The sequence below is a fragment of the Chiloscyllium punctatum genome, chromosome 29, assembly GCF_047496795.1.
Source record: "Chiloscyllium punctatum isolate Juve2018m chromosome 29, sChiPun1.3, whole genome shotgun sequence".
NCBI classification, from domain to species: Eukaryota; Metazoa; Chordata; class Chondrichthyes; order Orectolobiformes; family Hemiscylliidae; genus Chiloscyllium; species Chiloscyllium punctatum.
Window position 1 is genome coordinate 73,290,979 of NC_092767.1, and position 25,637 is coordinate 73,316,615.

At 44.3% G+C, this 25,637-nt stretch overlaps 1 protein-coding gene and 1 pseudogene across 1 annotated transcript in view; both read left to right on the plus strand.

The window, feature by feature from the left end:
• The window catches only part of meiosin (meiosis initiator), an 87,161-nt gene extending 77,645 nt beyond the window's left edge, over positions 1-9,516 (plus strand). Inside the window, exons 14-16 of the mRNA XM_072549411.1 lie at positions 2,676-2,899; positions 6,121-6,210; positions 8,122-9,516. Coding sequence (XP_072405512.1) covers positions 2,676-2,899; positions 6,121-6,210; positions 8,122-8,233 — 426 coding nt within the window. The 3' untranslated portion in view covers positions 8,234-9,516. The remainder of the gene's footprint in view (positions 1-2,675; positions 2,900-6,120; positions 6,211-8,121) is intronic.
• Positions 9,517-21,977: 12,461 nt separating this feature from the next.
• Positions 21,978-25,637, plus strand: part of LOC140454567 (uncharacterized) — a 63,561-nt pseudogene continuing 59,901 nt past the window's right edge.

Genomic DNA, 25,637 nt, shown 5'->3' on the forward strand with positions numbered 1-25,637 from the left:
ATCTTTAAAGTGAAAGGCCAGCATCTAACCTTCCTCTGCTTTTGATTATTCATACATTTGCTGACTATGTTGTTAAAGTGAGTGTCTTGATATCACTTCTCAGTCATGGTTCAAACGCAGTCTTGCTGACTGACTCAACAGCTTTAACCATCCCCTAAGTTTGTTGCATGAACTGAGTTTTACATATTCTCAATTCAATTGAATTGTCAGTCATGTAACAGAGTTGCATAGTATTGTAGAATAATGTGCTGCTGAGGCATGTAGTGAGTAATGGGTCTTACTCCCAGTTCTGTGAACACCCTGTGCCAAGAGGAATTATAAACCAGAGCACAGTTCAAAGCAAAGTGGCAAAAGAAGCAAAATGACATGAGAAACAGATTTTCCACAAGTGGTTAGGGTCTGGATCACACCCACTGCCTGGGAGTGTGGTGGAGGCAGCTTCAATCAGAAGTTCAACAGGGTATCAGTTATTATCTGAAAAGGAACAATGTGCAGGGCTATGGGGAGAAAAAAGAATTTCAAGCAAATATAACGCTTTTTCAGAGAGCCAGTGTAGACTCATATGGGCTGAATGTTTGCCTTCTGTGCTGTAACAATTCTGTGAACCACAAGTGACTCCTTGCAAACTGTTGAGAACATTTAGTTAGCATAGATCAAGGTCATTGAGATAATAGTGGTTAAGCCTGTGACAACACCACATTAGAGTCACCTTTTTCATTCTCATTTCTCAGTCTTTCTCTGTTTCCTTCAATACCTTTATCTTAAATGTCAAGTTTGACTCAGCTTCAGCAGCTAAACACAGTAATAGTTTCAGAGTCAGTAACTTTTTGCATGAAATCAGACACACTCTAAACACCCCTTTTTCAGTAATATAATCAGAGAATCTTTTCAGAGCAACATGGGGACAGTCAGCCCATTGCAGTTAACTCATACTCTTTAGTTCCTGCTTTACAGAGAAAAATCTTTCCATATCTTCCTGATCAAACTCCCAAACCTTTCATCTGATCCATTAGACGGTTCTCCACTGAATATAGCCCTGTCCTGTTAAGTCTTCATTGGCTCAAATACTGGAAAAGTGCTCTTGATTATGATTTGGAGACAGAATAGAAGACACTGCTTGTGACAATCATAGAATCCCTACAGTGGTCCATCGAGTGTACACCAACCTACCAAAGAGCATCCTACCCAGACCCACCCCCTTTCCCTCTCCCTTTGACCCTGCATCTCCCATGACTAACCCACCTAGCCTGTACATCCCTGGTCACTGTGGGGCCAATTTAACATGGCCGATCCATCGTAACCTACACACCTTTGGATTGAGGGAGGAAACCCACGCAGAGACGGAGAGAATGTGCAAACTCCAGACAGGCAGTTGCCTTACGCTGGAATCAAAGCCGGGTCCCTGGCGCTGTGAGGCAGCAGTGCGAACCACTCAGCCACCATGCCACTCAGCCTTGGAATTATTGGGCACAACTATCTAATAACTTTTCTTACTGTGGGGGTGAGCAGGTGAGATGGTGATGAACACTTTGCTTCCACTGGCAAAATAACTCACTAGATTGCCCAGCATTCAGATTGTCAAGAGCTACCAAGCAAGCGATTGCCAACCAGTGAGAGGCTGGCAGCTTCTGGGTCCTGAAGTCCATTGGTCGTGCCTACATCTCTGGGGACCTAGTGGTGAGAACAAAATTCTTATTATTTTCTTCTTTGTTGTGGGTAGGGGACTGGCTTTCAGAAGCCATGCTTGCCTACTAGGCAGACGTCTGATTGCCTCACCTCTGCTAACTCAGTATGCAGGTGACCCAGTCAGGAAACTAACCACCCTTCCCGCTATCAGAGAGGCAGCTGATCGGCAAGTGGTGAGTTCAGAACCTTGAGATATTAATTGGCCTCTTGAGTTCTTGGCAAGTCAAGAGACCCATCCATGGACCTTTGCACCCAGCACTTAAGTGCGGGTGAGAACTGAGAAGAGGATGAGTTTCTCTCCAGGGCTTACTTGCCCAGTTATTTTCGCTGTTTGCCATTCCCAGAGGGGGGGTAAATTCCACTCCAGAATGTGTCAGCACAGAAGAAGGTCAGTAAAAGAGCTGTGCACATTGTCTCATGTTTTCCCAAGAGCGCTGACTTTTAAATTTTATTTTCATGCATATACCCACACTCCTTTTGAAGTTGGCATTGAGTCTGCTTCTACCAATCTTCAGGCAATGCATTCCAAATCATCCCATTTGCTGCATGAAAAGTTAAATGGCACCTCATCACTCTTTTCTGCTTTTATTTAAAATTGTGTCCTCTTGAGGTTGATTCTCCTGCTATTGTAGAAAGAGATTTTCCCTTATCTCATCAAAATTATTCAATCTTTTGAGCATCTCTGTGTCATCTCCTCTTAAATTTCTCTGCTGTAAAAGAACAGTTGTATTTTCTCTAGTCTCTCCCCAGATTTGAAGTTCCTCCTCACCGATAGTAAATCTCCTCTGTAATGCTTTCCCTTACTTCCTAAAGTGAATTGTCTGGAATCACACACAGTGCTCCTTATCAGCCTGAATGTGTGCTTTGTAAAAGTCTCACATTCCCCCACGGAACTGTATAGAGGTTTAGCAAATCCTCACTTCTCGTCTTTTGAAACTAGACTTGTGCTGTGGAGTGTAGCTAGTTGACTCCCTGACTGTCACCTCCAGGACAGTGATGAAAGCGAACGTTGGCTGTCCTCAAGTGATGACAGAGAGGACAATGACACCACCTGGACACCGTACTGCAGAGGCAAGATTTTACAGCAAACTGCATTAAGCAAACAGAAGCGTGGCAAGATACGTAGGAAGAGATGCTGCGCACTCCAACTCAAGAAGAAATGTGTCAATGGTTTCATCATGTTCTGTCGTATTAACAGGAGGCTGTACATCAGGTAGCTGTCCATCAGAGAGAATGAGAGTGTGATACAGACCATCAGATAGAGGCAGTGTGTGTGTGTGATAAAGTCCATCAGAAAGAGGGAGAGAGTCCTTCAGATAGAGGGAGAAAATGTAGTATACTCCATCAGAGAGAGAGAGAGAGAGAGAGTGTGGTATAGTCCATTAGAGATAGGGAGTGTGTGATACAATCTGTCAGAAAGAGGGAGAGTGTGGTATAATTCATCAGAGAGAGAGAGAGAGAGAGAGAGTCTGTGTGGTATAATCCATCAGAGTGAGGGAGAGAGTGTGGTATAATCCATGGAAGAGAGGGATGGAGTGTGATACAGTCCATCAGAGAGAGGGAGAGAGTGTGATACAGTCTGTCAGAAAGAGAGAGTGAGTGGGGCATAGTTCAACAGAAAGAGGGAGTGTGTAATACAGTCCCACCAAAAGAGAGGGAGTGTATAATCTGGTCTGTTAGAGAGAGGGAGGGAGTGTGGTACAGTCCATTAGAGAGAGAGAATATGTGTTATAGTCCAGAGATAGAGGGAGAGAGCATGTGATATAGTCCATCAGAGAGAGGGGGAGAGAGCGTGTGATATAGTCCATCAGAGAGAGGGGGAGAGAGCGTGTGATATAATCCATCAGAGAGAGAGGGAGAGAACGTGTGATATCACGAGATGCAGAGCAGATGTAGGTCAGTCAGCACATCCAGTCTGCCCCACCATTCTGTGAGATCATGGCTGATCTGATAATCCTCAACTCCACTTTCCGATCTTTTCCCCATAACCCTTGATTCCCTTCCTGATTAAAAATCTCTCTATCTCAGCCTTGGATATACTTAACGACCAAGGCTAAAGTCTTCATTCACCCCCGTCCTGCACTTCAGGAAACATACTCAGAAAACCTCACTGCTTTTCTATCTCCTCAAAGTTTGGGAAAAGATTTGTAGCTCGGGTGCTCGTTGTTGTGGTTCTGTTCGCCAAGCTGGGAATTTGTGTTGCAGGCGTTTCGTCCCCTGTCCAGGTGATATCCTCAGTGCTTGGGAGCCTCCTGTGAAGCGCTTCTGTGATGTTTCCTCCAGCATTTATAGTGATTTGTCTCTGCCGCTTCCAGTTGTCAGTTCCAGTGTCCGCTGCAGTGGCCGGTATATTGGGTCCCGGTCGATGTGCTTATTGATTGAATCTGTGGATGAGTGCCATGCCTCTAGGAATTCCCTGGCTGTTCTCTGTTTGGCTTGTCCTATAATAGTAGTGTTGTCCCAGTCAAATTCATGTTGCTTGTCATCTGCGTGTGTGGCTACTAAGGATATCTGGTCGTGTCGTTTCGTGGCTAGTTGGTGTTTATGGACGCGGATCGTTAGCTGTCTTCCTGTTTGTCCTATGTAGTGTTTTGTGCGGTCCTTGCATGGGATTTTGTACACTACATTGGTTTTGCTCATGTTGGGTATCGGGTCCTTCGTTCTGGTGAGTTGTTGTCTGAGAGTGGCTGTTGGTTTGTGTGCTGTTATGAGTCCTAGTGGTCGCAGTAGTCTGGCTGTCAGTTCGGAAATGCTCCTGATGTATGGTAGTGTGGCTAGTCTTTTGGGTTGTGGCATGTCCTCATGTCCAACGGAATGAGGACATGCCACATTTGGACATGCTACAACCCAAAGGACTAGCCACACTACCATACATCAAAAACATTTCTGAACTGACAGCCAGACTACTGCGACCACTAGGACTCATAACAGCACACAAACCAACAGCCACTCTCAGACAACAACTCACCAGGACGAAGGACCCGATACCCAGCATGAGCCAAACCAATGTAGTGTACAAAATCCCATGCAAGGACCGCACAAAACACTACATAGGACAAACAGGAAGACAGCTAACGGTCCGCATCCATGAACACCAACTAGCCACAAAACGACACGACTAGCTATCCTTAGTAGCCACACACTCAGATGACAAGTAACATGAATTCGACTGGGACAACACTACTATTATAGGACAAGCCAAACAGAGAACAGCCAGGGAATTCCTAGAGGCATGGCACTCATCCACAAATTCAATCAATAAGCACATCGACCTGGACCCAATATACCGACCACTGCAGCGGACACTGGAACTGACAACCGGAAGCGGCAGAGACAAATCACTATAAATGCCAGAGGAAACATCACAGAAGCGCTTCACAGGAGGCTCCCAAGCACTGAGGATATCACCTAGACAGGGGACGAAACGCCTGCAACACAAATTCCCAGCTCGGCGAACAGAACCACAACTTTCTACCTCCTCTCTGTCTGTCTCCATCTCTAATTTCCAGGCCTGGCTCTTCGACCACATCATTGTGTATCCCTCACCAACACTACCTCCTTCACTCTCCAGCCTTCGCTCCTTCACTCTCCAACCTTCGCTCCTCACTCTCCAACCTTACCTCCTTCACTCTCCAGCCTTCGCTCCTTCACTCTCCAACCTTCACTCCTCACTCTCCAACCTTACCTCCTTCACTCTCCAGCCTTCGCTCCTTCACTCTCCAGCCTTATCTCCTTCACTGTCCAACCTTAGCTCCTCACTCTCCAATCTTAGCTCCTAATTCTCCAACCTTATCTCCTTCACTCTCCAACCTTACCTCCATCACTCTCCAACCTTACCTCCTTCACTCTCCAACCTTCGCTCCTTCACTCTCCAACCTTCGCTCCTTCACTCTCCAACCTTTGCTCCTCACTCTCCAGCCTTATCTCCTTCACTCTCCAGCCTTATCTCCTTCATTCTCCAACCTTATCTCCATCACTCTCCAACCTTCGCTCCTCACCTCCAGCCTTATCTCCATCACTCTCCAACTTTAGCTCCTTCACTCTCCAACCTTATCTCCTTCACTCTCCAACCTTATCTCCTTCACTCTCCAACCTTACCTCCTTCACTCTCCAACCTTACCTCCTTCACTCTCCAACCTTCGCTTCTTTCCTGTCCAGCTGTTTTTTTAGGGACACTTTATTACTTTTAGTCATGCTATAAATAATTCAAGTTGTTGCTGACTCTTGAGGAAGAGGAGCTGCAAGGCCCATGCTTCTGAGCCCTGGGAAGAAATGAGTTAGTACAGGGCAAAGGGCATCAAGATTTAATTTTACAGGGGGGCCCAAGATGGAGGAAAAGTTTGAGGGAAAAAACACTGTGTGTATGCAATATGAAGTCCCTATTGTTTATACTTAACTCTGAGTGATTGGTCAAAACTCCTCGTGTCTCCACAGTGATCATCCTGGGACTGCTTCTACAGTTGCTACCAAAGCCCTGGCTCACGTATGGCGCACCATGTCAAAAAATGAACGGCAGCCGTACTGGTAAGGTGGTGAAAAAGCCACAGGGGAGCTATCCAGTCAGTCAAAGAAAACATGACAAACTGTATTAACAAACCCTACTCTGTGGGTTAAAGTTGGATGAAGCAAATGGGAAGTTTAGGATAGGGCTTATTGAGACATACTAATGGACCAAGGGTACCTTATTTCAGGAAGGAAATAGTTGCATCAAAAGCAGTCTGAAGAAGGTTCAGTAAGCTGGTTCCCAGGATGAAGAGGGCTCTTGTGCCACTATCCAATGTCCTACCTTCGAGCAGAGGCCTGGGTTCAAGTCCCACCTACTCCAGGAGGGTGTAATAACATCTCTCAACAAGTTGTATAGGAAATACCATGTTAGGGAACTGCAACCCCACCTAAAAAAAAACACATTGAATTACTGGGTGGCACAGTGGCTCAGTGGTTAGCACTGCTGCCAACAGTATCCGGGACCTGGGTTCAACTCCACACTCGGGCAGTTGTCTGGGTGGAGTTTGCACATTTTCACCGTGTCTACATCCTCCAGGGGCTCTGGTTTCCTCCCACTGTCCAAAGATGTGTGCTTCGGTTAGGTGGATTGGTCATGCTAAATTGCCCATTATGTCCAGGGATGTGTAGGTTGTATTAGCCTAGGAAATGCAGGATTACAGAAGGGAATGGGTCTGGGTGAGATCCTGTTCAGAGGGTTGGTATGGACTCAATAGGCCAAATCGTCTGCTTCCACACTGCAGGGATTCCAATGATTACAAGTTTTGAAATTAACTTTAGTCCCAATCTAATTTAGGTTGTTGAATTGCATAATAAACATTTTTATTGGCACAGAGCGGATTTACAAGGTTTTTGGCAGAATTGGAAAATTTGACCTATGAGGAGAGATTGAATAGGCTGGAGTTGTTGCCTTGGGAACAGAGGGATTGAATTCTGGTGTACAAAATTACGAGCAGCCTAGATAGAGTGATAGGAACAGTCTAGTTCCGTTCATTGGAGAATTCAGCAACCAGGGAGCATTGATTCAAAGTACTTGGTAAAATGTTTAAAGGGTAGTCGAGGAGAAGTTTAGGATCTGGAACTCATTAATTGAAAAGTTGGTAGAGGCAAACCTCTTATTACATTTTAGATTAGGTTAGATTCCCTACAGTGTAGAAACAGGCCATTTGGCCTCATAGGTGCATACCAACCCTCTGCAGAGTAACCCGCCCAGACCCATTTCCCTCTGACTAATGCATCGAACACTATGGGCAATTTAGCATGGCCGATCCACCTGACCTGCACATTTTTTGGATTGTGGGAGGAAACTGGAGCACCCGGAGGAAACGCACGCAAACATGGGGAGAGAATTTGCAAACTTCACAGAGACAGTTGCCTGAGGTTGGAATTGAACCTGGGACCCTGGCACTGTGATGCAGCAGTTGTGACCACTGAGCCACTGTGTAGATCACTTGGACATGCACTTGATGTTGTGTAACCAACAGGATTACTAACCAAGACCTAGAAACTGAGATTAGGTTGGATAACTCATGCTCAGCCCATGTAATCCATGAGTGATCCAATAACTTTCTTGTGTGCAATAAAACTCAAATGAGTCTGACTCTTGAGAGGAGATTTACGAAGCAAAGACGTCATTTAAATTGTCTTGAATAAGATCTGCAAGTTTGAAACAGTCCCTTAAGTAACACTTTAAGCCAGCTGTATTCCATGTTTAACGTGTCTGCCAGGCGAGAGTGTGGGGAGTGCGAGGGAAGTCAGCACAGCAAATAGTGTGGTTCAAAATGGATTCAATTAATCAGCTTGTTTTGGTGACCTGGGAGGTAAATGTTCTTTTCCAATTGTCTGCACTCAAAGGTTGACCTGATTAAGTAGGAGGGTCGAGAGTTGTGACCTTTAGCAAATACTGAATGTGCTTTTGTCTTCCATTGATAGCATTAAGGCCCGTGAGTTCAGCAAAATGAATAACCGCATCGTGAGGCTGGACAGCTCATCGAGTGAAGAGAGAGAGGAGGTGCAGATGCCCGAACCCCTCCATCTCCTGTAAGACACCTTCTTATTCTAAGACACACACATGCACACTGAAAGATAGATGCAAACACATTGCTGTTCCAGAACAGGAGGGTGCCATCTGACCTGAGCCACATGAGAACATCATTAATCTTGAAGGCGTTGCTGGAGGTGGGAAGGTCTCATAGACTGGCAAGTTCAGCAAACTCAATGTCTTGGATCACCAAGACAAGTTTAAAATCCGGGAAATCATTGCGTCTCTTTTAAGACGTGGAGAATTGTGGAACAGAAAATTTCGTCAATAGTTAATACTGAATAGCAGCACTGAGAGAACATATGGACATTGGAGCTCAGGTTCAGGTGGACAATGGTATGCTCAGTGAGGTAATACTGCTGCAACAATACACCTTCCAGGTGCTTTTGAATGTGATGCAGTTATCGTTCATAGCCGGCAGATCGTTTTTTAGTCTGGATGAAAGTACACCAACACTGCCTGTCAGGCTTGGCTCACGTTTGTGTTACAGGTGAGCTGCTGGTGTGACCCTGAGGGTACAGTCATTTGCAGAGTTCTCACGCCTTTATTACACAGCCTTCTGTACTCTGGGGTAGCTCGACTTCCAGTCAGCCACAAAAAACAAATCTGTTTGAGGTCTCCTTATATGACAGGCAAAGATGTCAGCTCCTTGAAATTATTTTTACCCTTTCAACCCTGGAATGTAAGTCCACTGTGAAGTGGGTTTTGGGTATTCTGCTGCACAGACCATCACCCCCACCCCCATTGCCTTGTGGGTATTGTCAACAATAGAACCACCTCCTTTGGCAACCAGTTGTAATCTCACGGAGAAAGCAGAGGGGAAGCTAATATCAGGCATGGGTAACGTCTTGGAGGTTGGGGCTGGGTTGTGTTATTGAAGCAGACTGGAACCAAATTTAATTGGCATTTACATCCGATCCATGATTGTGCAGTGGGTCAGGGATTTTTACTCAGAGTCTAATCATGCTTTACTTGACCGAGGAATGTTTGGTTCTGGCTCTGAGTGCCCTAAGTTTAAAAAAAGAATCCTAGTCATCATCCTAACCAGCACAGCATTTGGAACAAAAAGTAAACATTTTTCTGTTTTAAGCCAATATCATAATTGAGAACTGATTCTTACAAAAGTACATCACTAAAGTATGCTACAGATGAAACAGTTTGCATATAACTCATTAGTTTAACTTGGCCTGTAAAATGTACACAGTGAAGGTAATTTATATTCCACTTGGAGTGCTAACCATAATTCAAGGTACTTTTTATTTTACAAAAGTGCAGTTGACAGCGAGTGTATGAATCTCTTGCTGTCAGCTCACATTGCTCGTTGTAACATACTCCACCCCAGTCTATTCTGAAAGCCCTGCAGACTATTTCTCAGCTGAACAATCTCATGCAGCGATCTGTCAGTTCATTTATGGCAGTGTAGTTGCACCATGACAGGAACACTCTGTTAACACAGGGTTAGTTCACTGTGACTCTCATCATGATTGTAGTAATGTGGCCGTGATGTTCCAAGCCTGTCCCAGAGCTGGTTTTCAGGCAGGACCCCCATGGAGGCCAGGATGAGGTAACACTGGGAGATTGGGCTCTCTTCAGGTACTGAAACACAAAGAAAGAGTCAATGAAACACATTTTGCCCTTGAATCCTCACTCCTGACTTGTCAGCTCAGCCAATTCATATCCACTATAGAGCATAAAATCTAACCATCTGATTATTTGAAAGGGACATATTCATCACTATGATTCAGTATAAAACTACTTATTCTTTTTATTTAGAATCATCTCAAATGCCCTCAGACACTAGTAATTACTCAGAAGTGCAGTCATTTATGTAGCTAAAGATGGAACAATTTTTGTGTACAGTGTGGCCAATGAGGTGACTGGCCAGACAATTGTTCTTTTTTTTGGTTGAGGATGGGGAGGAATATCAGCAAGAAAACGTTAAAATGTCCACTCTGATTTCTTCCAAAAAATTGTGCTACAGGGCAATATTCTCCGACAGTGTAAAATCACACACTCAAATCCTAGGGTAGGATATCCGCACCCAGAGGCGGGAGTGAGCCTGCTGAGCCAAATTGTCATGGCGACTTCCGGTTGCAACAGTGACCTTTTACAGGTAATCACAATGAGGTTTATGCATGTATTTTGTGCCATTTTTTTGTACGGCAGGGCTTTGCTCGACTGACGCCCCAAATCACTGATCCAAATGCAGCAGTAGTTCTGACAGGTGCACTCCACACTCACAGAGCAGCAATGGCAGCTTCACTGAGGGCAATCACACTGTGTATTGTCGATGTTTGTCAATTAAAGAATGTTGCATGGAGGAAGTAGAAATTACGAAGGCAGGGAGTTGAGTGAGAGTGCGTGCTGCTGTGCTGATCTTTCTGGCACATGTTACTGCTGCTCTGCAGTGGAGACCATTTCTATTGTTCCACTGTCAACCTCAGTGTTGGGAAATTCAAGTTTCCTAATTGATTTGCCATTCGGAGGATCGAGAAAATAAAGTTGCACATTGTCATTGTTTGGCAACATGTTAATAATCTGTTATTATGGTTTCTATTTATTGTTGTGGCTGTTAAAAATTTCTATATTAAATTATTGAGATCTATTTGAACAGCTTGTGTTTGTACTTATCTGCTTCAGTGGGTTTTGGTTGGTATGGGACCGGGGTACACTGGTAGCTGCTAAGTAAAAGAAGGTGCCTCCACTCAATGATCCATTGAGTGGAAGAACGCAGACACTAGGGCAGGGGTCTCTTCCCATCCTTTTAGATTCATAGATTTGTACAGCACAGAAACAGACCCTTCTGTCCAACTTATTCATGCCAACCAGATATCCTCTAGTTTTGGATTCCCCTATCCATGCTCCTCATGATTTTATAAATCTCTACAAAGGTTACCCCTCAGCCTCCGACAATCCAGGGAAAATAGCCCCAGCCTATTCAGAACCTCCCTACAGTTCAAATCTTTCAAGCCTGGCAACATCATCGTAAATCTTTTCTGCACCCTTTTAAGTTTAGCGACATCTTTCCTATAGCAGGGAGACCAGAATCAAAGGCAGTATTCCAAAAGTGGCCTAACCAAATACCTGTACAGCTGCAACATGATCATCCGACTCCTATTCTTAATGCACTGACAAATAAAGGTAAGCATACCAAACACCTGTCAACATGTGGCTTCACTTTCAAGGAACTATGAACCTGCATTCTAAGGTCACTTTGTTTGGCAACACTCTACAGGACCTTACCGTTAAGTGTATAAGTCCTGCCCTGATTCACCTTACCAAAATGCAATACCTCACATTTCTCTAAATTCTATCTGCCACGCCCTGGCCCTTCTGGACTTTGCGTGCCAGCTTTCCACTAGGCTACCTCGTACATTGAACATTCCTCAGTAGATGGCCATCAATAACCCAGGTTCTCAGCATCTGAGGCCTGTGAAACAGGGCTAGCTAGGTACATGCAACTTTTCACTATTCCAATAACAAAGTCTTGAAACCGATGACCACCCAGTTTTATTTACCACGTATTTCTCTCTCTGCTGTTCGCACCTGGTAAATTTTAAAGATGTGAAGCTTAACTCCTTAGCCCCTCATCAAAGCTCACCACACCTTCTCAAGGACAACTAGGTATGGGCAGTAAGTGCTGGCCCAGCCAGAAATGTCCACATTGCACAGATGAAAAAAAAAATCACAAATCATAACATTAATGTTGAGATTTTCATATCTTTGAAGCTATGATTTATTTAAGATTAACTTATAGTTAGGAGATAGCCATGGTGCTTTGCATGGATGGTTATTTAACTGAGTGGCATGCTTGGGTCACTTCATAAAGTAGCCATTATCCCTGACAGCCATAGGGCTGCTCTCTCATTAGAGAGAGACACAACCGGTGGTGGTTTAACCTGACAGTCACCATGTCTTGGATGAGGTTGAGAAGGGGGAATTTATATGATCACCTGAGCCAGTGTGGGGATTGAACCTGCGTTTCTGGTCTCAGTCTACATCAGAAGCCAGCCATGCATCTAATTGGCCCCTGGGCCACTTCACAGGACAGTTAAGGATCACCCATTGCAGAGGAATTGTGATCACGCGTGGACCAGAGCTTGAACCTTTTGATATGCACAGAGGCTGTGCAATGCAAACCAGGAAACAGTGCCTGAAGCTGACTTTGGTGAAGGCAAAATTCAGAGGGGAAAAGAAGTTTAAAAATAATTAATTTGGATCTCCCTCTTAAAGACCGCTAACATTAGATGACCAGGCACGCTCCAGCAGATAAATCCCATGTGGTTGCTATTTCAATTTCTAAAGCTTACAAATGCTAAAAGCACAATGGGTTTCCTTCCCTAAAGGATTTCAATGAACCTTTAGGATTTTAAGGTCAATATTACTGACACCAGTTTTTATTTTCAGATTTACTGTTCTTTAAACCAAATTCAAGTTCAAATCTGCTGTGCTGAGGATTCACCTCCGGAGCTTTGGATAAATCCAAGCATCTGGAATACCCACCCAGTAACATATCCAACAGGAGGTCTTGTGGTGTAGAGGATAGCATCCTTACCTGTGTACCAGAAGGCCCTGGTCCAATACCCACCTCAAGACTTGATGGTCATGGAAAGTGTCTCATGACGTAGCCAAACAGCTTACTAATCAGTTGATAGAACTTTGTGACACACCAGTGGCAGACAGCCAAAGAGTTACCTAGGTGGACAGAACCATGTAGAAGCTGCAACACAACAGCCTCCTCATGTACAGATTGTTGCTGTGACTAACATCATCCTCATTCTAAGGGCCTGCCATGCACATGCACGCACACACACACACCACACCCCCCCCCCACCGACATTCTCACCCGTATTACTGTGAGGTCCATCGTTGTTCGTCTGAGCAACGTGCATTCCCTGTGCAATGTAGGAAAGGTGTGGCAGAGTTACAGGGAGAGTTCAATGTAGGTGCACACAATGAAGACTAATCCTTGTCTCATTTCCATAAAATGGATATTGTTGAGAAAGGTTCACATCTGGCTTCGAGGTCCCAACTAGGTCAGAAGATCGAAAGGAAGGAAACATGCCTTCTTGGTCACTGGTCTTAAAAGATCCCGTGGCTTTTGAGGCTGACACAGGCTGCCTGAAGCAGACTTTGGCAAAGGCAAATTCAGTGAGGAAAAAGTTTAAAAATAATTAACTCCGACCTCCCCCTTTACGACTGCTAGCAGCAGATGAACAGGCATACTCCAGCAGATAAATTCCATGTGGTTGGCATTTTAATCTCTAAAGACTGCAAATGCAACCACCAAGAGGAAAAGTCTGTGGTTTCTTTGTGTGACAGAAGGAGATTATATTTGAAGGGTTTGGCTGAGATGAGGAGAAATGACTGAGGCAGCCACTATAGTTGTCATTCGAATGGTGGAATAAGATAGCTGTCTAGAATTCATTCCAACTTTCCGTGCAGTGTATGGTTCCAGTATTCATACCCATTCTCTGTGCAGTGCCCTGAGGAGTGAGTGCTTGCAGAGTGCAGCCTCACTCAGTTCTGTCTTCCTGCATTTTCCAGTAGGGATCATTTTCATCTGCAACAGGTTTGGGTACTCCGGGTTGCCAACCTTCCAAGTTTGCCCTGATGCCTCCAGGAATCAAAGATTAATCTCCAGGATTCTGTTCACAAGCAAAATCTGGGATAAACATCACGAAGGGGTGGATGGTTAGCCTGAAAGTGCCCAATGGATTCTTAAGGTCTGATTAAGATGAATACAAGAAGATATGTGGGCTTCAATATAAAACAAATTTATGAGCTTATTCAACTTTAGATTTATGCAAACTAATGAGTGGATCTATTAACTTAAACTACATTAGGCATATTCAACAGGCGAGTCTTGGTGCCTTGTCTTCACGTCAGAATTGTCCTGGATGAAAGCTGCCACTTGGAGTTCTATCTTTGTACCTAAGTCCCCCATCTCGCGAACCCCTTGTGTGACGAGAGAAAGTCCCTCTAGGTGGGGAAAGTCCCTAATATTATTCTAAATCTGACATTATGTATTGCCGTGCTGAGTACTTCCCCAGCTGCAGCAGTGTTGTTAGGCTGGCAGTATCCATTAGTGGTCATTTAATTTCTTCCTGAATAATCAAACCCATTAATACCTGATCCAAATTAAAACCACCTTGAATGTTTCCATTGGCTCGTGTTTTTAAATTAAAATTTAAAGATTTAAATATATTTGCCCTTTAAAATTCAATTGAATTTCCTGTTGCACACTTGAACTAGCCATTTGTATCAAGGCATTTTATTAATCCCAATTTCAGAAACAATTGCATCTAGGCTTGATGGTTTTAAACAGTGTTCTTATGTTGGAGATTCCAGTGACTGTAGTTAGTTCAGGGTTCCCCTGTTTTAAAAGCATCTGTCTCCATAACAGTCATGTCATTGAATCCCCTACAGTGCAGAACCAGGCCATTCAGCCCATATTAATCCTTCAAAGAGCATCCCACCCTGTCCCTGCATTTCCCATTGATAATCCACCTAGCCTGCACATCTACGGACACTATGAGAAATAAGCATGGCCATTCCAACTAACCTGCACAGCTTTGGACTGTGGGAGGAAATCCATACAGACACAGGGAGAATGTGAAGTTCCAGCCGGAAACTGGAATCGAACCCAGATCCATGGCAGTCTGAGGCAGCAGTGTGAACCACTGAGCCACCGTGCCGTTCTAAGACTAACGACTCCCTTACTGTGTTCTTGAAATCTGTTCAAAAACAAAGTCCACTTTGGCTCAGGAAGACACCCAATGGGTAAATAAGGTCCAGAATTTAGTCCTGTCCAAAATTACACGTCTCTGTTCTGCGCTGTATTGTTCTATGTTCTATGTCTCCTCATGACAGAAGGTGTGTGAGAAGATTTAAAACTGTCAGTAGAAGGAGTTAACTCTACTGGTCTCAAAAACGGCAGGCCCAAGTTACCAGGTGACGTCATGTCGTACTGTCACGTTTAAAACTGTCAAAATCTCCTGATCATTTCAAACTGACAGTTTGATTTTTTTCTTGTCTCAAAGAGAAAAAAGTTTTCTAGTTCTTCCTTTGAACACCACCTTCAAAATATGAATATACAAAAAATTCTCATTCTGAATTCGGAGTTCAGTTTGGAGGCCTTCCAAAACAGGTTTATCTGTGTTATGAGAACAAGCCAGACTATGTTTTTTTCCACAACATCTTTCTACAGCAATTAAAAAAAAAACACCTTTTAAACTTTTCAATGAAATAAGATTTGAAAGTATTGAACCTATGATGCTTTCGGTTTACTTTGTTTTGGTACTGATCTCCGTTGAATGTGAGAGATGCCATCCCTGTAACTATCATGGGAACTCTCTGTGATACAGTCCAATTTTCACAGAGGGCTCCTTTAATTTCATTGGGGTAAAGGGACTTTTTAATCTCTTCCCTAACTTTGCATAAGGGTCCTATTCCTTCGTCCAACCCTTCCAGCACATTGGTGACATTACACACCAGCCTTGTCTCACTGCTCAGAGATGAAACTGTTGGGGAAATCCTGTCAATTACATTCTCAAGGTTACCTGCCCTGTCATGTGAGATGACAGCCCCAGCTGCTATCTGTTCTCAGATTTCTGTCTGGTTTATTTTAATTTTTGCTCTATCATGGGAAAAGTCCATTTCATCATTGCTTTCCATATCAACATCCAGTCAATCCAGTTGCAGTGTTGGGTCTAACCACAGCCTTTCCCTTGTATTACACATAATGGGTACTGTGCTTTGTTGTTGGTAATCGGCTTTACCCTGTAACTTCCTTGCAGCTTTCTGTTTTCTTGTCCAACTGTAAAGCAGACAAATGGACACTGTAACTTATTACGGAGGAGAACTTCTTCAAAGTAGACATCTTTGGAAAAGGTGTGGAATTAGTCCTCCTGGGAGCAGATGCGGCGGTGGATTTGGGAATAAGGGACAGCATTTTTACAATGGAATTGGTCCTCTTCCACTGTAACCTATTATGAACTGTTTCAAATCCAGTAGTTCCTTTTGGAGGTCTAGCAGCATATGTGGAGAGAAATCAGAGTTAACGTTTTGTGTCCAGTGACCCTTCCCCAGGACTGAACAGTTTATGAGGAATATACTGGACCCGAAACATTAGCTCTGATTTCTGTCCACTGATGCTGCTGAGTGTTTTCCAGCAATTTCTGTTTGTTTCTGAATCTGGGTTCTTTCAGGTTTTTTTTGCTCCTTTCATAACCTCTTTTGCAAGTCCATCTATTACCGTCACATATTTCTTCAGTTTCCAGTAAAACGCTTGCTGACAATGCTCCTAACTTTCCCATTAAGCTAAGGATCAATAGCATTTTGGAATACCTGGTGTTCATGGTAACTTCAATTAAAAACTGCTGCTTCTCACAGCTTCTCAAACTTAAAGCCAATTAAACCGTTACTCCCATGATACATTAATTAGTGAGATAAAGAAAGTGTACGCCTGTGACAATTGGAGATGTTCATTGATACTGGACGACAAACAGACAGCATCTCCTCTCCAGCCAAAGGAACTCATCCCTCAGTCTTCCACCTCTTCCTTTACCCTCTTGAGCATTTTGTTCAAACGCTACTCATTGTGCCAAGTGTACTGTTAGATTGAAATTGCCTAACGGGTTCTTTAAGTTCTGATCAAAATGCATACAGGAAGACATGTGCACTTCTAAATAAAGCAAGTTTGTTGGCTTAATGTAACTTGCTTTTTTGCAATGTTGGACTTTTTATTTCTGTATTTTCTAAGCTCTGGCAACTGAAGAAGCTGGACCTGGGTAGGTTTGTGCTGTAAGTGGGGACTTATAAATTTTTCACTGTACTCATTTGATACATGTGACAATAAAACTAATTCTAATTCATCTATTTCAGATATACAAACAAATGAGTAAATCGATTAACTTAAACTACTTGAGACGTATTCAACAAGTCTCACTGCCTTGTCTTCATATCAGGGATTGATGGTTGCCACTTGGAGCTCTACCTTCATTCCCATTGGCCCAGTCTTGACCCCAATGCAATGGTGAAGGTCCCTGAAGCTGGGGAAAGTCCCCATTATTAATACTTTCCCAGGCATTCCTCTGTGCTCGGCGGCCAGAAACAAGTCCAGGTGCCGCTACAGAACAGATTGTTCCCAATCTCGAGGCAAGGTCATTGCAGTTACCTTCCTGCCAAAACAGGCTGCTTTTACACTTAGGTAAAACAAAACTCTCCAGATACTGGAGATCTGAAACAAAACCTGAAACGGCTGGCTAAGCTCAGCAGGTCTATGGGAAGGAAGCAGAGTTAACATTTCGAGTTGGGTGACTTCATCAGAACTCTTACACTGAGCAACTTTTGAGAAGGTTTGTAGTTCAGGTTGATGATAAGCATGTAAGTTAGCTCGCTGAGCTGGAAGGTTTGTTTTCAGATGTTTCGTCACCAAGACGCGGTAACATCATCAGTGAGAGTCTCCGGTGAAGCGCTGGTGGTATGTCCCATACCACACCCAGAAGAGGTTCACTAGGTTGGTTCTGGAGTTGAGTGGGTTGACTTATCAGAAGAGATGAGGTAGACTGGGTCGAAACTCATTTGGACTGAGACGCGATCTTATACAAACATATACAATTATGAAGGGAATAGATAGAATAGAAGCAGGGTGGTTGTTTCAGCTCCTGAACTAGAGGGCGTAACCTCCACCTCCTGATGCTGCCTGGCTTGCTGTGTTCTTCCAGCCTCCTGCCTGTCTACTCAACATAAGGGAGAGCAGATTTAGGATGGAATCCTGATGAAGGGCTCTTGCCCGAATTCTCCTGCTCCTCGGATGCTGCCTGACCTGCTGTGCTTTTCCAGCACCACACTCTCGACTCTGATCTCCAGCATCTGCAGTCCTCACTTTCTCCTCAGATTTCGGACTGAACTGAGGAAGAACTTCTTCATCCAAAGGGTCGTGAACCTGTGGAAATTCCCCCCCTTCCACCCAACTGAAGCAGTCAAGGCGACCTTGTTGAATGTTTTGAAGCCGTGATGTGGAGGTGCCGGTGTTGGTCTGGGTGGACAAAGTCAGAAGTCACTTGATACCAGGTAATAGTCCAACAGGTTTATTTGAAATCACAAGCTGCTCCTTCATCAGATCGGGGCAAGGACGAGATAGATTGTTGAACAGTAAAATAATTAAAGTTTATGGTGAGTGGAGCTAAGTCCACAAAAAAGATCAGCCGTGATCTTATTGAATGGCGGAGGAGGCCCAAGGAGCCAAATGGCCCATTCCTGTTGCTGTCTCTTATGTTCTTATTTAAGTGTGCAATTTATGAGGTCAAGTAACAGCCTGTGATAACGGACCCGGGACTTCCTGATTGCCACATAGCAGCACTAGACTATCAACCAACGCACTAGACAATTAACCCTTCTGTTTAAAAACCAGCTCGAGTAGAGATGCAATAGTTCAAGTCGAAGAGAATGGAGAGAGCTTGGCCACTTGTTCCCATACCGGACAGATCTCTCGGACGCTGGCTTATCAAGGAGGTTTCACCTAAATCAGGTTCCCCAAATTAAAAAGAAATTCCACAATTCTAACCATTTAGCATTCCTATCTGAATGCCTACTTTGTTTTATGTACATGGCCTTCCGTCATCTTGTTAAAAACATCAATACCAAATCCAGAACACTATACAGGTGTGGGAGTGACCACAATTACATTTAGAGTCGTAGAGTCATAGAGATGTACATCACAGAAACAGACCCTTTGGTCCAACTCGTCCATGCTGACCAGATATCCTAAATTAATCTTGTCCCATTTGCCAGCACTTGGCCCATATCCCTCTAAATCCTTCCTATTCATATACCCATCCAGATGCCTTTTTAGTGTTTTAAGTGTATCCACCTCCACTACTTCCTCTGGCAGCTCATTCCATACACGCACCACCCTCTGTGGAAAAAGTCACCCCTTAGGTCCCTTTTAAATTTTCCCCCTCTCACCCTAAACCTATGCCCTCTAGCTCGGGACTCCCCAACCCCAGGGAAAAGACTTTGTCTATTTATCCTATCCATGCCCCTCATGATTTTATAAACCTCTATAAGGTCACCCCTCAGCCTCCGACACTCCAGGGAATACAGCCCCAGCCTATTCAGCCTCTCCCTATAACTCAAACCCTCCAACTCCGGCAACATCCTTAATCATTTTGGAACCCTTTCAAGTCTTTCTAAAATGGTTAACAAAACAATTGAGAATCAAAAACATAGAATGCTGGATAAACTCAGCATTTCTGGTGGCATTAGTGGAGAGAGAAAAACAGAGTTCACAATTCGAGTCCAGTTACCCGTTGTCAGAACAAGACATCACAGTAGACACGAAACGTGAGTCTGCTGTGATGTCTCGTTTTGACGAAGGGTTGCTGGACTCAAATTGTGAATTCTATTTTTCTCTCTCCACAGATACTGCCAGAATTGCAGGGTTTCTCCAGGAATCACTGTGTTTGTTTCGGATTTCCAGCATCCACAGGATTTTGCTTTTATTTCAATTGAGAAAAAAAATCCTTGTGCCAACATTTGGTGTCTCTGTTTTTTCCCTGTCCTGTTGCTATAAGATATTTACCCATTTGGAGAGGGTCAATTAGCCTCAGTTGGCTGGATGGCTCATGAATGACGCCAACAGCATGGGTTGAATTCTTGTATTAGCTGGTGGATTCATTCAGTGGTAGAGGAGCTGCCAGATGCTTTCCCTCAGTGATCTAAAGCAGAGTTCAATGAGTCTGGTCAATAACAGCCTCCTGCCCCAATGTTGTAGCCAGCTGAGAATTGTTAAACATTAGCTTCCTGGTCAATTGGCACCAGCAGTGACCTATTCCCTTGCCCTAACTCCTGAATAGTATTTCACAGAGTGCAGGAGAAAGTGAGGACTGCAGATCAGAGCTGAAAATGTATTGCTGGGAAAGCACAGCAGGTCAGGCAGCATCCGAGGAACAGGAGAATCAACGTTTCGGGCAAAAGCCCTCCATCACTGAGAGTCTGGAGTTACACGTAGGCCAGACTGGTTGGGGATACTTCCTTCCCTTAAAGGCATAAGTGATGCCTGAACTGTTTTGTTTTGCAACACTCAGCACATGGTAACATGGTTGCCATTAGTCTAGCTTTTTAATTCCAGATTAGTTAATTGAATTTAAATTCCAATGTGGGTTTGAACCCACTCTCTCCAGAGTATTTGCTGGAGATTATTGATCCATTGACTTTACCACTGAACCACAATGTTCCTCAATTTGTTATTTTTTAATGAATCAAGTGGTTAGCACTCAACTCCACACACACCCAACTCTCCCATTTTCCACATCCTCTTGAAAGTAATTTTCAAATGTTGGAATAGCAGCTCAGTGGTTAACACTGCTGCCTCACAGTGCCAGGGGCCTGGGTTCAATTCCACACTCAGGCAACTGTCCGTGTGGAGCTTGCACATTTGATTAGATTAGATTCCTTACAGCTTGGGAACAGGCCATTCGGCCCAACCAGTCCACACCCACCCTCTGAAGAGAAACCCACCCAGACCCATTTCCCTCTAACTAATGCACCTAACACGATGGGCAATTTAGCATGGCCAATTCACCTAACCTGCACATCTTTGCACTGTGGGAGGAAACCAGAGCACCTGGAGGAAACAAATTCCACACAGACAGTCACCCAAGGCTGGAATCGAACCTGGGACCCTGGTGCTGTGAGGTCGCAGTGCTAACCACTGAGCCAATGTGCCACCCCATTCCACCCACAGGGCTAAGATGTGCAGGTTAGGGTGGATTGGCTGTGAGAAACTGCTCCATTGTGTCCAGGGATGTGCAAATTAGGTGGGTCAGCCATGGGGAATGCAGGGTTACAGGGACTGTGTAGGATACTCTTTGGAGGGTTGGTGGGGACTTGATGGCTGATAACCTGCTTTGACGCAGTAGGTATTCTACGAAATGTTAAACTATAAATAGAATTTATTCTCTAATTTTGTCATAAGAACAGGAGTCAGCCATCTGGCCCCTCCAGCCTGTACATTCAATAAGACCGTGGCTGATCCTTATCATGGCCTCATTCCACTTACTCACCTGCTCACCATAACCCTTAATCCCTTTACTGTTCAAAAGTCTATCTTTGCCTTAAAAACATTCAACTAGGAAGCCTTAACTTCTTCACTGGGCGGGGAATTCCACAGATTCCCAACCCTCTGGGGGAAGAAATTTCCTCCTCAGCTCAGTCTGAAATCTGCTCCCCCTAATTTTGAGGCTATGCCCCTAGTTCTAGTCTCACCCTCCTTGTTTCTATCTAATCAATTCCCTTCGTAATTTTATATGTTTCTATACCCACTTGTCCTCACTTCTTATTTGATCTGTTATAGAGAAAAAAATACTTGCATTTATATAGCACCTCTCACAACCTCGAGCAATCCCAACACACTTCACAGGCAACAAAGTACTTTTGAAGCTTAGAGACTGTTATAACGAAATGCAAATTTCCACACAGCCAGCTCCCACAAACAGCATGTTATGTGTTTTGTGATGTTGTTTGAGGGTTAGAGGGTGGGGGGAATATCTACCTTCCTTCCAAATAGTGGTGTCTGTTAAGTCCATCTGAGGGAGGTGTGGCACGTCTGGCCGTGCAGCATTCGCTCGGGACTGCAGGCCCTCACGACTCTGCAGTGGAGCCCAGAGAGAGGGAGAGTTGAATTACCCTCCCTGTTCATCTGCCCTTTTAAGGAGATCTCTACCGTAGCCCTTTTAAATTGCACAGTGCTGGCGGAAGTGCAAGGCTGTGCATTGTGGGGCTGGTCGAATATGTGAATACTGGGACCAGGGAGTGGAGGGAATACAGTGTAACATAGAGTGGTTATAGTGTGGCGGGGAACAGTTAGGAAGAAGCATGTTACAACAGGACCGTGTTCACTGCTGAAGAGGTATGCAACATACTGCAGTGATCTAGAGAACTGCAACAACAACAACAACAAAAAAAAGAGAACATCCTGGGCAGGTTAATAACTCGCCTCTTACAGAGAAAGAAACAGAGGAAGCAAGAGAAAAATTGGTGTGTGTGCAAGCAAGCCCGACACACGCATTAAGGACAGGAATTTGCTTTGCAGAATCTTTACCAGCCTCTGAAAGAGAATCTTCAAAAAACCAAACATGAGGTAGGACTTCAAGCTTTTTGTGTGTGTGTCAGTTTCTGGGCGTGTGTGCATTTCCACCAGTTAATAACATGCTGCGGAATGGGATTAATTTCCTTGGGTTGGTGTTATAACCAGGGTACAAGTCCTTCTGAGTGTTGCGTGTGAAACGCAATGGGCAAAGTTTCCCCACGCCTCGTGCACGAAAATTTTAATTTTTGTTTTCCAAGACGCGAATGCCTCCACTTAATTATGAAAATATAGTTTAATTAAGTTTTTTTTAATCCGCTGGGTTTGAATTCAGTGAGAGATCAACCAGATTTGAAACTTCTGTTTTTGATTCCGGTTTCCTCTTGAGTAGGGATTTTTTTTTAAAGTGGGCATTTGAAATGTGTGTGTTTTTTTTCCCCCTGAGTGTATTATACAGAAACATCAATTCCTAATTCTGTCATTGTCCGTGTACTTGTTTCCCCTCCTGAGTTATTTGAAGTAACTTAATTTCAATTGCACTTTTTTTCCCAATTCTAGTTTCAAAACAATGCAACATACCTTTTTAACCAGGATTGTTAATTTGTTTAGTTGTTCAATGCTGATTTTCGGAGGAGGAACACCTCTTTAATAGGTTCTATTTAGCCTGAGCTCGGTAGGGAATATAATTAATGTGGTTTTGATGTTTTGTTGCAAGAATTCTTGCAGAGTAGTAACCACAGTCTAGAATAAAGTATTAAACTGCAAACAGCCAACCCCCAGCCAACTTTCCCTTGCTGATTTTACGTTTATTCCATCGTCCCATCTCTTCCTCTTCTCTCTCTCTTTTCTCTCCCCCTCCCCCTCCCCCTCCCCTTTTTTTTGACTTCGTTTCTTAGACACCACAGTGAAAGTCTTCTGGTGCAGAAAATCTAAAAGTGTTTTTCAAACTTATTTTCTGTAATGGCTTAAACATGACTTCCTGAATCATTGTTTTCAACTCAGCTGCTATATATTAGCCTTGGTTTTACAACCGGGTTTCTTGGTAACAAGAGTGAGTGTGTGTGTCTGCATTTAAAGTGTCTTTTTGTCACTTGGCTTAATTGTCCAGTTCCAGTTGCTGTGTGACATCACGGCATGTTTAAATAAGGAAAGCAAATAGTTGGTGGGTGATGTGGATTTCTTCCCAAAGAAGACATTCCTTGGATTGAACCCATGTCGCTTTTAATGTAATCAGTATCTGGTGCAGAGGGTTTTATTTCAAGAGACATTTGGTGTTACTTGGCCATGTATGGAAGAGATTCCAAGGCAGGTAGAACTCGAGCTACATTGAAAATGAGAGTTAATGTTTCAAATCTGCAGACCCTGCTTCAGGAGAGTCCTGATTCAGAGTAAGGGGTCACTTTGTAAATCCAAGGACCCAGGTTCGACAGATGGTGGAATTCAGTAAACGTCTGGAATTAACACTCTCTAATGTTGTTTGATGGAAAAACCCATCTGGTTCACTAATGCCATTTGGAAGGCAGCTGCCATCCTTACTCGGTCTGACCTACTTGTGACTCCAGACCCGCAGTAATGTATTTGACTCTCAACTGTCCTCTGGGCAATTAGGGATGGGCAATAAATGCTGGGCCTAACCAGTGACTGAATAAAAGAAAAAGTCCCCACCCATGGGAAACGTCATCTTGTCTGCACCAATTCTATACATACTTTATTTTTTAAGAAAAAAGGATTTTCCACATTTGTGTGGGGGAGACCCTCAGCTACAGGAGGCCACCTGAGATGGCCTTCGTTCTATCAGCACCTCCAGCAAAGCTGCACTCCCTTGGTGCTATGATGGGGTCTTTGGCCTCGCTCCCATTTTCTTTCCTTCTAGTGAGATTTCAGTCGGTAACCTTTGGACTCTAAAGGGACAACGCAAGCAATGAGTCACGGTCCTTCAACCCTGAGCTCCCTCCCAAGCCGGATATGGAGCAGCTTCGACATTTACTGTTTGAATACAAAACTTAACCAAGGTAGACTTTTACCTCCTGAGGAAAGGCTGGGCCTGTCTCCTCGGCTGTTTAGAAGAGTCAGAGGTGACTGAATTGAAACAAATAAAATCCTGGGAGGGACTTGACTGAGTGGATGTGGAAAGGATGGTTCCTCTTGTGGGAGAATCTACAACAAGGGCGCGCTGTTTAAAAAATAAGGGGGCGCCCATTTAAAACAGACATGAGGGAACATTTTATTTCTGAGGGTCGAGAGTCTTTGGAATTCCCTTCCTCAAGAGGCAGTGTCGGGGAACCCAAAACCCAACCAGAAATGTAAAGGCATGACTTTTGATTTTTAGGGAGTGATGGGAGCTGCAGGTGAAAACATAAACGTGCAGAATTTTTAAATGTGTTTAAGGCAGAGGGAGATCGATCCTCAATGACCAAGGGGGGGTGAAGGATTATCGGGAGGGGGTGTGCAGCGATGTAAAGCTGAGGTTCAAATCAGATCAGCTGCCATCTTAATGAATGGGGTAGCAGTCTGGAAGGGCAGAGTGGCCTACTCTTGTTCCTCTTTTTGTAGGTTAGACATCCCCTGGTGGGTGACTGTAATAAAATTAAACGATCAATGGGAATTGATCAAAATTAAAACACGATAACGTTACTCAGGGAGATGATCACTCCAGCCCTTCTGATGCCCACTGGTCTCTGGACCCTCTGGTGCCAGTAGACACTGCATGCTCTCTCTTTAATGGGTACCAGAGGTCGGACATAACTGTATAGTGGGGCAGCTACTTGCAGCCCCTGCACAGCCAAAACCTCGGCTTGTTGATGGCCACGTTGATCCTCGGCTCTGTCTGCACCTCCCTCCCTCCCGCCCACCGGTCAGGAGTATGGGACCCAAAACCCAACCAAAAATGTGAAAGTGTTCCTTTTTTTTTTAGGGACTGCAGATGAAAGCATAACCGGGCCCCACAGACTGCCCGTGACCTGACACCATGTGAACCTGCTTAACCTTATATTGCATTGGAGTGCCACCTGTGACACTGTCCAGCCCAGATTCACAGTGGAATGGGGAAGGAGCCCACAGCGTTGCCCACACTTGCAGTGCTCAGATATAGCACAGGATAGATACAGAGCGTTTTCCCATTGACACATTACCAGCCCGGTTAGATCGTGTTGTGTTCTTGGTGGGGGGAGGGGAATTGGGGGTGTGGAACATGGCCCATTCTGCCTGAGTGACGTTGATGGTTTCCCTTCCCTCGGGGGTTTGAGTGTTGGACTCTGCGGTTGGTCAGACCAGGTGAGGGAAGCAGGTTCCCTGAAGGACATCTGGAGGAGCATC